Source organism: Vigna umbellata, chromosome 4 (genome assembly GCF_029865625.1).
Source record: "Vigna umbellata cultivar VRB3 chromosome 4, Vumbellata_1.0, whole genome shotgun sequence".
Lineage (NCBI taxonomy): Eukaryota > Viridiplantae > Streptophyta > Magnoliopsida > Fabales > Fabaceae > Vigna > Vigna umbellata.
This window is the reverse complement of record NC_142168.1, coordinates 13,417,747-13,429,870: the sequence shown is the minus strand read 5'-3', so window position 1 is coordinate 13,429,870 and position 12,124 is coordinate 13,417,747. Positions and strand designations below refer to the sequence as shown.

General features: G+C 34.5%; 1 protein-coding gene and 1 pseudogene across 3 annotated transcripts; both read right to left on the bottom strand.

Moving 5' to 3' along the window:
* Window positions 1–621: 621 nt before the first annotated feature.
* Window positions 622–1,561, bottom strand: LOC148199289 (LEAF RUST 10 DISEASE-RESISTANCE LOCUS RECEPTOR-LIKE PROTEIN KINASE-like 2.4; annotated as a pseudogene).
* Window positions 1,562–2,711: 1,150 nt separating this feature from the next.
* On the bottom strand, window positions 2,712–10,248 carry LOC124820498 (LEAF RUST 10 DISEASE-RESISTANCE LOCUS RECEPTOR-LIKE PROTEIN KINASE-like 1.4). Of its 3 annotated transcripts, none has more exons than XM_088112455.1 (4): window positions 9,266–10,248; window positions 4,530–4,559; window positions 4,120–4,434; window positions 2,712–3,970 (listed from the first exon to the last, which is right to left on the bottom strand). In XM_088112455.1, the coding sequence occupies exons 1-4, from the start codon at window positions 10,050–10,052 to the stop codon at window positions 3,042–3,044; spliced, it is 2,061 nt and encodes a 686-aa protein (XP_087968581.1). In that variant the 5' UTR covers window positions 10,053–10,248; the 3' UTR covers window positions 2,712–3,041. The 3 variants fall into 3 exon arrangements, with proteins under 3 accessions (XP_087968581.1, XP_087968583.1, XP_087968582.1); XM_088112457.1 differs by lacking the exon at window positions 9,266–10,248 and adding an exon at window positions 7,600–8,357; XM_088112456.1 differs by lacking the exon at window positions 9,266–10,248 and adding an exon at window positions 5,401–7,551.
* Window positions 10,249–12,124: the final 1,876 nt, after the last annotated feature.

Here is a 12,124-nt window from a genome sequence, read left to right as displayed (position 1 = left end):
TTAGGCCACTCTGTGTTCTACATTCTACATTCATAGTCATTTGCAACAACATCCCACACTCTTAGAAGAAATCTCGTCTGCACACTCCAATTGTCAAAGTTGACATTCTTTGTCAATTGAGGCAAAGACACACTCTTTACTAGACTAGCCATCTCTCTTAGTATCTCTTTCTCAATGAGATACTCAGACTTTCTCGGATAGTTAGGAAAATAACACTCAATAGAACTTTCTGATTATGTTTCTGTGTATTTTCGTTTCTCATAAATCTAACAATTTATAGACTAACATTACGCATTTTATTTACCAACCATAATGTTCTTAATTATTAGAGATAATACACTATAATGACTGAGAGAGTAACTTTCTCAATCTTTCTCAACTAATATAATAAACATTATCATTCTTAATAATTATTTTGATAACTCCTAAATCTAAATTTATTTCTATGGTTAATTTTCTTTTTCATGTTTCATACACTTAATGATAGTGGAACAGGAAATTATTTTGTCGTGAAGGATGCGTATATAATATTGAGTTAAATCAATACACAAATTAAACTGTTATAGCATGGTTCAAAATGGTGGCTATTAATTCAAAATCTAGAAGTATGACAGAAAGGTCTCAATCAGTGTTGCACACGGTTTTTGGACGTTTTTGGCCGGTTGGTTCAGATGGAGGAACTGCATTGGAATATGTTAGTTAGGAAAAGAGACACATATGCGGTGGCAAATCGTCAAACGCAAAGCAGAAAAATTTAATTTTGAATAAACTTAGGCATACCTGAAGATGCTTCGCTATCTTGTGAGAAATTAGAACAAGCTCCATCTCTGCAGTAACATGTTTGCTGCGAAGACCCTTAAACCGCATTCTCCACCTGATCTTTCACACTTGTCACATTCTTCAACACCTATTATCCATCTCACCACAAACCCTTCTTTGATTGCCTCGTATACTTTGATGAAACTATTAATCTCCTGCAGTGATTGAGGAACCGGAACAACCACAGTTATTTTGCAAGACACGGGAGAAAGTGACCCAAACTGAGAATAAACGTTTTCCCCAGAAGTTCCATTACAAGGAATATTGGTGAGAGGCAAAGAGTTTGAAGGAGTGCAACCATAGGAAAGGGAAAGATTGTTATAGGGTGAGTCATAAACGTAGAGCTGAGTGTTAAGGCTGGTGTTGACTTGATTTGGCTGGCATAAGTCTATCGAGTAATCTTGTCTGGTGATTTTCAAAGTATGTCTATCTGGGTTGGCTTCCAAAACCTGGTACTTGACATCCTTAATGGTTATGTAGCTGGTCTCATTTTCGCAGATGAGTTCCATCAGAGGATGGCCACACTCTCTTGGGCGGTTCCCTCCCCAGAATGGAAAACCGATGTTTATTTTGCCGCAATTTATCACGTTAGCGCAATTGCTGTGAGTATCGTTGGAGCTTAAAGATGAAGGTAGTTTAAAGAGTAGGAGGAAGATGATTGAGTGATGAAGTATAGTGATAAGATGGAGGTGAACACTGTCGGAAGCCATTGGCAGAGTGGAAAGAAAAAGTCAGGGAAATGTTTGAAGGAGAGAATATCAAAAGGAATTAGTATACTTGCTGAGATATCAAAATGGTGATTGAGTTAGTAATTCTTTTTTCTTATACATAAATTTTTTACATTTGTTTAATATTATTTTTTATTTTTGAAATATAAAAATTATTTTTTATAATCATTTTACTCTTAAAATATATTAATAAAATAGGTCTTGTTATCTTTGTAATCTTTCGATCATGTTTGTTTGATGTCTTTTCTCTTTTGTAAATATTTGCATTGCTCATTTTCATTATTAACTTTATTTGTGATGAATGATAACTTTCGTAAATGTACCTTTGTCTTTCTTTTGTGCCAAGCATCGGAAATTCTCAAACGACTTAACTGTTCTAACGAAGACTATAGATTTTAAGACCAAGTCCTAAATGATGAATTTTGATCGAATTGAATCATAACAAAATAGATGAAAACAAACTTTCAAAAAGAGATGTGCAATCACTCAACGTATCCATGATGGTAAATTGATGGAACATCAAACCTATAGGTCTTAACTATTACCAAGTAAAGAGTCATTTTCCAAAACAGACTCTAAAATCATGACTCTAATTTCATGTTAAAACATATATGTTAAATATAATTTAATATCATTAAATTAATTTATAAAATAAGATTTATATTAACTCAGGTGAATTCACATTACCTGTAGTCTGTATAATATAAAAAATATTTCTCAAATAGTTACAATAATTACTATTATTTGTTTATAATATCCGTTTTTTTTTTTTCTGTTTTTGTGTGGAGTAGAGTCTATACATATAAAACTAATTATTCTGTCTCTGTCCATGCAAGGTAACATGAGACAGCATGACAGAATAACACGAGTAATCCAAATCCAACAGATAATACTAAAAAAATGCTTCTTCCTCTCACCCTGTCTGAAGTTAATTCAATGGACTCTAACCTTCAACATTTATCATTATTACATGCACGTGGATATTGTCAGAAACTAAGACTTGATATACTGCTAGAAGACTATTTTTAATTTATCAGAATATGTATTTAAATACAACTTCACACACAAACTAAGCTAAAAATAACGTGTATATTTTGAAGAGACAAATGTTCCTGTCACAAAGTATACAACAAGGACAAATTAAAATAAAAAAAATGTAATAAATAATGCCATAACGCAATTCTATTAAAAATAATACATCTTAGCTACAAACACACGAGAATATTTACACCTCCAAATAAATAACATATATATATGAATATATATGTATTTCTCTTACCCCTATGCATATTACATCTTTTGAATCAGCAGTGAATTCACCTTCTCATCATCATAATAATATACAAGCCCCGAATAAAAGTTCAAACCAGAAGCTTTTAGAGAAAATACATATGAAGGCTATGATTTCTAAACTAGCTCACTGACATTTTACTCAGTATACAAGTTTCACTGTCTAACTAGATCTTCACCAAGAGAAAAATTAAAGCTTAGAAACTATGAGGAATTAGATACAGAGGAGCCGCTAACCCAATTGTCAACAACTGAATTTGGTGAAACAGGAGAATGAGCCTTCTTCAAAAGTATAGCTTCATCAGTCCTAATATCCAATATTTCTTTCTCTTCCCGTGCCCCAAGCCCATCACTCTTGATTCCTCTTAAGATCTCCACCACCTCATCCATGCTAGGTCTCAAATCTCTTTCCTGTTGCAAACACCTAAAGGCCAATTCTGCCACTGCTGTTATCATCCTCCTCATAGCAGGATCCTTCTCAAACCCAAGATAAGGATCGACCAATTCATGCAGTTCCTGGTTTTGAATTTTTTTGATAGCCATGTTTGACAGGTTCACATCACTGCGATTCCTGTAGATGTCCACAGCTTGCAGTGATGATATAAGCTCAACCAAAACCACTCCAAAGCTGTAAACATCACTTTTATCAGTGAGCTGGTAGCACTGGTAATATTCAGGGTCAACATAACCAGGTGTTCCCTGTGGAGCTGTTGACACATGAGTGACATCAATTGGGAAATCCCTCGAGAGACCAAAATCAGCAACCTTGACGCAAAATTGATCATCCAAGAGAATGTTGTTGGTTTTAACATCGCGGTGTATGACATCGTTTGCATGTAGGTAGGCTAGAGCCTCAGCTGTTTCAACAGCAATGTTCAATCTTATAGGCCAAGGGAGTAAAGTTGATTTTGAGCCTCTTCCTTGAAGATGATAAGCCACTGTTCCATTAGGTATGAATTCATAGACAAGGAGAAGTTCTCTGCTATGTTTAGAGGTGCATCCAAAGAGTGTCACAAGGTTCTTGTGCCTTAAGCGGGCTAGAATCTGAACTTCATTCATGAACTGCATAATACGCCTAGAGTTGCTTTCATAATGGCGTTTCACTGCAACTGTACGTCCATCTTTGAGTTCACCTGGTTAACAAATATAAGATTGTTCAAGAAAAACAGTTATCATTCCAGGTATACATCTTTAGAATAATTATATCATTGTATCAGAAACATATAGTATGTGACAGATGAATTGTATCAGTGCATCATGGACATGTAAGTTATTTTGTTACCTTTGTAAACAGTGCCGAAACCTCCCTCACCAAGTTCTCTAGAAGCATCAAAGTTTTTGGTAGCTTCCTCCAATTCCTCATAGGTAAAGACCTGGACACCAAAGTAGTAACTCCTGGTTACTGGATTGGAAGATTGGTAAGAAGATAGACTTTGAGACGTGATAGTAGTTGATGCAAAAGTATCTCCGCTTGAAGTTGGAGCTATGAAGAGCTCCATACTTCTTGATTTTTGATAAATTTTTCTTCTTCTTTGTATAATAAAGTACACACATCCAAGAATGACAACAAGGGCTGCAACTCCTCCTACAATAGCGCCTGATAACAGTACCAATAGTAGACATCAGTACAATTCTATAAACAAAATGGAAGCACTTAAGTTTGTACTATTAAATTAACAAAATGAAAGTTACCTATTGCTACACCTACATTCTTGTGACTACCTGCAATATTCCAAAACAAATAAGATGTCAAAACAAAGGATCAGAGGGATGAAAATGAAAGGTAGTCAACACGAGAAGCTAATAAAGCCTCAATTTCTCTCTTAACCGATTCGATGAAAAGTGGAAGCTTGTAAATATAAATGCGAATTAAGTTGCAGGAAAAGAAGCATAGCCAGATTTTTCACCAAAAAAGAATGAAAATTGAGAGTTTTACAATCTTTAGTGGCACCTGATTCATACTGAGTGAGTGCTTGGTTTAAGATATATCTAAAATCACTTTAAAATACTAGCTATGTTTTACTGATTTGAACATGTTTTAAAGTAAATATTTATAGTTTGAACATGTTTTACAAAGTCCATAATTAGTTGTAAAGTTTTTGTGTTGGTTTAAAGATTTTACTATTTACTGCTTTCGATGTCAACACCTAAATACAAAGTTCTTTGTTTTAAAATCAATTTTACAGGATCAACTTTCGAAATGAATTCTAGTTCAAACCCCTAATAACAAACATTGTCAACAATCAATTAAAAAGTAAGGAATCACATTTGGGACATGGAAACTATTTGCATGTTTTGTTACAAGGTGAGTTTGAACTCACCATGATTTTTTAATATAATAAGTATTTGCTTTTATGGTAATTTCATCGTGCTTTGTATATTCACCACAGTTTTCTGCTACCAAATCAAATACACTATATAACTTTTAGCTTCTTAAAAATCACATCTGAGATGTGTGTTTGATATGGAACCAAACACAGTGAAAATAGGTGACGAAAGGGAATCAAGAGAGGAAGAAAAGATAGCACTTAAAGAGAACGAACCAAACGAAAAGCTGGAATACCTGGAGTTGAACACAATTGGTCCCCACAAATACAAATATGTTGGTTGTTATCAGAATCAAAGCCACAATGGCCACCAGAACCAACACACTCAAGGCACACACTCTCATAAGGATTCCAATAGTTCACATTAAACCCCTTCATCAGAATCTCCCGAAGCAAAGACCGGTTTTCCACCAGCCTATCAGCCTGCTTTTTAAGAATTGGAACTGAAATATGTTGAACGCATTCAACAATTCCAAGAATAGGATCCGAAGGTAAAGAACCAACCAAAGCATAAGACTCATTCAAAGCCCCATTACTCTCACAGTGAAACAGATTTTTTGGTGTTTCGGTGAACGCTGAGGTGGGTTTGCACTCATAAAACAAGGTCAGGTTTTGGTTCTCCGAACCATAGCCGAAGAATGGGTCATCAAAAGTTGAGTTCACGTAAACATTCGTGCATGTCTCGTTCCAAAGGTCTAATCTCGCTAAGGTGAAGGTCTGAGCCACCGAGTTGGTACTGATGACTCGGTAGCTCACTGATGAGATGTTCAACACGGGGACGACACCGTCTTGGCAGTTCAAATGGAACTGTGGTGGCCCACAGAAGGAGGGGCGGTCACCGCCGGTAAAAGGGTAGGAAAGGTTGGTGATGGTGCCGCAGTTGAAGAAGGTGAGTTGGCAGGTGGAGAGCGGTGCGTAGGGTTGCAACGACGTGGTGTGGTGGAGAGAGAAGATGAGGGTGATGGCTACAATGGTGGTGGTGGTGGTCGACGACAGGGACAACATGGTTTATTGTTCGTCCCTGGTGGCAGTCCTATGAACTATGGTCCTATGATTTGAACTTTAAACGAAGTGAGAAGAATAGTAAAGAAAAAAAAACATGAAGATGAATTTGTTTGACTTGGACTTTGACAACGTTTGAAAAATAAAATTATAATTTGAGATTTGAGGCTTTAGCAATAGCAGCCGAATAAATTATTTTTTCATGTTTCATACACTTTAAAATAATGGGATAGTGGAACAGGAAATTATTTTTTAAGGGAAGTTCGTAAAGGATGCGTATATAATATTGAGTTAAGTCAAACACAAATGATACTGTTACAGCATGGTTCAAAATGGTGGCTGTTCAAAATCTAGAAGTATGACAGAAAGGTCTCAATCAGTGTTACACGTGGTTTTTGGACGTTTTGGCCGGATGGTTCAGACGGAGGAGCTGCATCGGAATATGTTAGTTAAGGAAAAGAGACACATGCGATGGCAACTAAAAACATGAAGTCAGAAAACATATATTTAATTTAGGCGCAGGATTTGAACATGTAAGACTTAACCCATAATTACGTGTATTGAAAAGATAATAACCTTGCTGAGCAAGAATGTTTCTACGAACATGAGGTTTTCATAAGCGACTTTAACCTTCTTTTTATCACCGTCGTATGCATGACTTTTCTTATAACAGCCAAACATTTTTGCTGCCAGTGTTGAAAATATCTTGTTTTTGAATGCTTCAATATCTTGTCACATTTGATAAATTGTGGTTTGAACCCACTAAAGGGACTTAACAGATATTTTGCATTAGCAAACAAAGATACAAGTATAAAGTCAGGAAGCGATTATTATTTGTAGATACCGATAAAGAACTGCAAAAATCTGGAAATTGGTTTGTTTAGTCCTGGGGGTATTGAATCTAAATCTGTGTACCGGGCACAACTCCAAATCAGGCCAATTATCCCTAGATTTGAACTTTAAATGAGGACTCAAGAAATTTTAGCAGAGTATCAGTGAGTTTTGTAGACGGAAATTCATTATTGAGAAGACAAGAAATAAAAGATAGTTTAATTGCAGCCAAAGAAGGCAACAAATATGTTAAAGGGAGATGAATGTGTAAACCCCAGCTGTTGATTGCTACTTACTCCTACCTAATATCTACCACTCTATCTGCAATATTTTCAAAGATGGGTGATGCAGCAATGTTGGAAGGAAGTCGTTGATAAGATAGATAAAAGAAGATGAAAACCAAAAGAATGATGTTTTACAGATAGAAGAAGCATTCTTATTCAGATCTTCCTAAAATTCTTATGGCTGATCCTATTCAAAACAGAGGAGGTCGTTCTCACCACCCCATCAACAGCAGAAACTTAAGATGCAACTGTGACTGAGTAAAAATATTTAATATAACGATGGAGCTAAGTTTATAAATCTAGGTCACATTTACTCACCTGAATTTTTACATGTGGATGGAGAAGATTCATCCCTGCAATAGCAAACAAATTCACCTGAGCTTGGGTTATGACCACAGTACCCACCAGAGTTTTGGCATTTATCACACAAACTATTGTTTGCATCCCACTCCGCGCCAAAACCATTATCAAGAACGGCCTTAAGATTTTCCACCGTTGAGTTTGTTTCTAGAAGTTTAGCTTCTGACTTCAAAATCGGAACAACTACTCTAGATTTGCATGCTCCCATTATTTCACCTGACTCGAAATTCTCAAGCATGCTCTCCGTCACAAAATAGTTAATCATCTGAGTTCCGTTTACACTACAGTTAAACCAAGGGAAAACGCTATCTGATTGAGGAAACGAAGGACAATCATAGTAGAAAGTCAGGTTCTGAGTATCTGAGCCATAATCAAAGAAAGTGCCATCTACAGTGATGTTCCTAAGAATTGTGGGACAGATGTTATTCCAGTAGTCAGTTCTTACAAGTTTGAATCTATGATCCGAATCATTTACTTCAAGAACTCTATAACTCTCTGACATCAAGGTAAGCGTTGCTACTTCACCTGTGCATTGCAGGTTAAACGCAGGGTGGCCACAATATGGGGTTCTACCAAGTCCCCAGAAAGGATAACTCAGGTTTTTTAGATTTGCACACTGAAACGGAGAACTGCATTTCAGATAATGCTCATCGTCAGCACAAGATGTTGGAATTTGGTTTAGGGTGATGGTTATGACCAAAAATGAGAAAAAGGTGCCTTGAAGAAATTTCATCTTCAGAAAGAAAAAATAGTATGATAGAGAAGAGAGACAGAGGATTTGACACTGTAATTGGTGAGTTTTGAATTACATTTGAATTACAGCAGTACTACTACTGATGCAAATGTAAATTTAGGTGACCTGTTAGCTTTGACCAGACACCAACTATTATTATTTTCAGTTAAAAATTGTCAAATTGGTATTACCTAACTCTGATTAAACATTAAACAAAGTTTGTGGGTTGGTGCTCTGTGTGTAACCGCTCTGGCCATTTATGACTAAACTTCATGCCTAACAACTCCAGCTTACTCGTTTACACATTAAAATTAAAAAGAGGCTTGACACGTTTACTCCAAGAATAAAAATAAATAAAATAATAATAATAAAATCTGATGGTTGGGTGAAAAATGAAATGGTCAACAGGAGAATTTATCAGGAGTTTGATTTGTTGTGTACATAAATATCCTAAAAGTCAAACATTATCATGCCCTTCGTCTGCAAGCAAGCAATTGCTGACCCGGTTCTTTCAATGCTATGGCGTTTTGGGGAAGAACCGACATCAGTTAATCGGCACCAATAGACATAGCCAAATGCTATGACCCCAGTTTTGTTCCATATGAAGTGCTATTCTATCTCATTCCTTGTTGAAGTGATCCATATAAAGATAACTTTTTTCCCACATTTATCTTTGTAATTAGAGAATGGTGTTTGAGGTACAACCGGACCTCCCATATGAACTTCTCGTTGGTGTTCACAAGGAAATGCTAGGATAAAATATTCGACCATTTTCTTCTTTATGAAAAGTGTTGTTTTGTTGTTAAACATAATAACACCCTCTTCAATCAGAGAGAAGCCATGTGTGTTTATTTTTTACGAACTAAACTAGAAATTGAAATACAGACATACCTTTGCATGTAGCAGAACGGGGTCCATCCTCGCAGAAACATTGAAATCCTCCATCTCCTTCATCAACTCCACACTCTCCACCAGAATTACTGCATTTCTCACACTTCCCGTTATCTCCCTCCCAATTCAACTCAAAACCATACCGTAACGCCTCGCTTATTTTCTTTTCAAGCACAAGTGAAGCGTTGGTTTCAAATATCGGAATCACCACAACCGCGCAATTCCCCGTGTACTGAGGTACAGGTACGGGAGTGTAGTATACATTTTTATCAGCACCACAACTATGAGTAAGCAGATCCGTCTGTGGTAAAGAGGGAGGTGAATCGGAAGGGCAATCATAAAAGAGCGTGACGTTACGAAGATAATTATATTGGTGATCATATTGAAAGTGAGTGTTATCAAAGGTGCTGTTCTTGTACTCACTCACACAAACATTATCCCAATAATCATCCCTGGCCATTGTTATTGTCTGTGTTGTATTACGCCAATCAAGAATACGGTACTTGGCATCGTTGATGGTTATCTTTGGGACTCGTTCTTCACACGTGAGCTTCTCTTCGCCGCAATAACTACCTCTGTTTTCTCCCGAGAAGGGGTACCTGAGATCCAGCTTGGTATCTCCGCATGTAAAAGCGTTACTACAGTTGGTGTACTGAGCATCATCGTCACAGAGATAGGTCGGAGCAATGGTTGAGATGAGCAACAGAAGGAAGATGAAAGAAGGGTGAAGAGTTAGCTTAGGTTTCATTTTTGGAGGATGAGAAAAGATGTGGAGGAGAAGGTGCATGCGGGGAGAGCAAAACGAAGACAAGGATATATTGAAGCAGTAAAACTAGCGCGTAGATTATTATATTGGGAACTCTGTAACATTTGGCGTTTTACTTTCAAAGCTTGATGTTTCTAAGAAACCCGAGCCAAACGGCAACTTGAAAATTATTATGTAAGCATGTTCGTTTGTTTATTATTTATTCTGAGTGTGATTACGTGACCTTAGCTTATGTTAGATGGAGTTGTAGAATAATGTTGTTACATTGCATACATACTTAGTATATTTAATGTTCCGTATATTTTTGTCTCATTCCGAATTTCCCGAAGTCCGCTTCCAGAAGAGTAGACCGTACTAAAGAAATTGAAACCATATTCTACGTCGTCTATTTCGTTGTTTTTTCGACCTTGAATTTAACGTTTTCTTTTTATACATTGTACATCGCTTTAGAGTAGTTATGCCTTATATTTTATAAAAGTAAAGCTGTAAGAAATAGAATGGTAATTTCAATTAAAACTACTTTTTAGCTATACATGTGTGAAATTTTAAATAAAAAATTATATTTATCTATTTGCAAGTAGGGGCTTATCTTCAACCTTTCATATTTAATTTTTTAGGTAAAGTCTCATTCTCAAACCTATCTTTATTTCACAACTATACATGTATAAACAATATTTTTGTATGGGTACCAATAGAGGAAATTTACAATAACACTGTAATTTTGACTGAATTTTATTAAAATAAGTAAAATTAAAACAAATTACCTTTATAGATGAATCGTGTTAGAAAACACGATCTTAAAAATAATAAGTCGTCTTTACAGGCTGATTTTATTTATTTTTTTGTATAGAAGTCTTGTGTGTATGTATATTTTTGTCTTTTTCTTCGGGTTTTCATTATACACTTATAACCTTTTTTTTTATTGTTTTTAGACTTATCTTTTAACAGGTCAACTTTTTTGCGTATATAAAAGTCATCATTTGAAACATTTAAAATTTGTGTAGTGAGGGTATAGATGCATTATTTATTAAAAAAAAAAATTGAAAGTGCGTGAAGTTATTTTTTTTTTATTTCTTGAATATTCTTTTTGTTTGGAATGATTTCGTTTACAAAATGTTAATTTTTTAATAAATTATATTTTTTATGAATTTAATGTTTTTATAAAAATTGATTCTTATATTTAGACGTCTAATTTAAAAACCTAATAATAGATATAGAGGATTTGAGTATCCAAAAATCCTAATTCTCACATTAGAAATTAATACGTTTTCCAACTCACGAAAAATGGTTTAGGTTTGAAGATTGTAAAAAAGCTTTCTTTACTTATAATTGTCTTTATCCTTAATTGCATCAAGAAATACATTATTTTTTTAATATATTAAAATATTTATAAGATTTTATGTTTTGTTATTTTTATTAAAATATCACAATGAATACATGTAAATTACTGAAATAATAATAAATTAAATATGAAGTGAATGGCAAAGATATAAATGATAAAATAATAGTTAGGTTTTATCTTCAACTTCGAAAAGGACAAATATATTTAAAAATATCTCAAAATGTGACACTTAGAAATATATGTTTTATTTGAGAGAGAGTAAAATATTGAACTGTAAATAAAGTCACATTGATTAGAACTCAATGACTTTATGTCCAAAGATTTTAGATTAAGTATAATAAATCACATATAATATTATTAATTCTTTGAATTCAAATATAAGAAACCTAATATTTAAGTATTCATAACAATAAGGTATAGTAGTATGACCCTTAATTAACTTGAGTTAACAATGTTACAAGAGTTAGCTCAGATTAGAAAGAGATGGATAAACTCTAAAAGTTTAATAATGGTGCACAAACATATTTAAAGTATATTATATATATAAACAATGTTTTAAGATTTTTAAGTAAAATATGATATTAAAACTTTTGTATATTTGATATACAATTGACTTTTTCACTATTTATAAGCATCTTGTTTTAGAAACAAAGTCCTTCTATGCACAACCCATAATTAATAAATAAGGATGAAAATAACATCCTAACATCCATAAATTAAATGAGTAATAATACGGTAATGAAATTTAAAA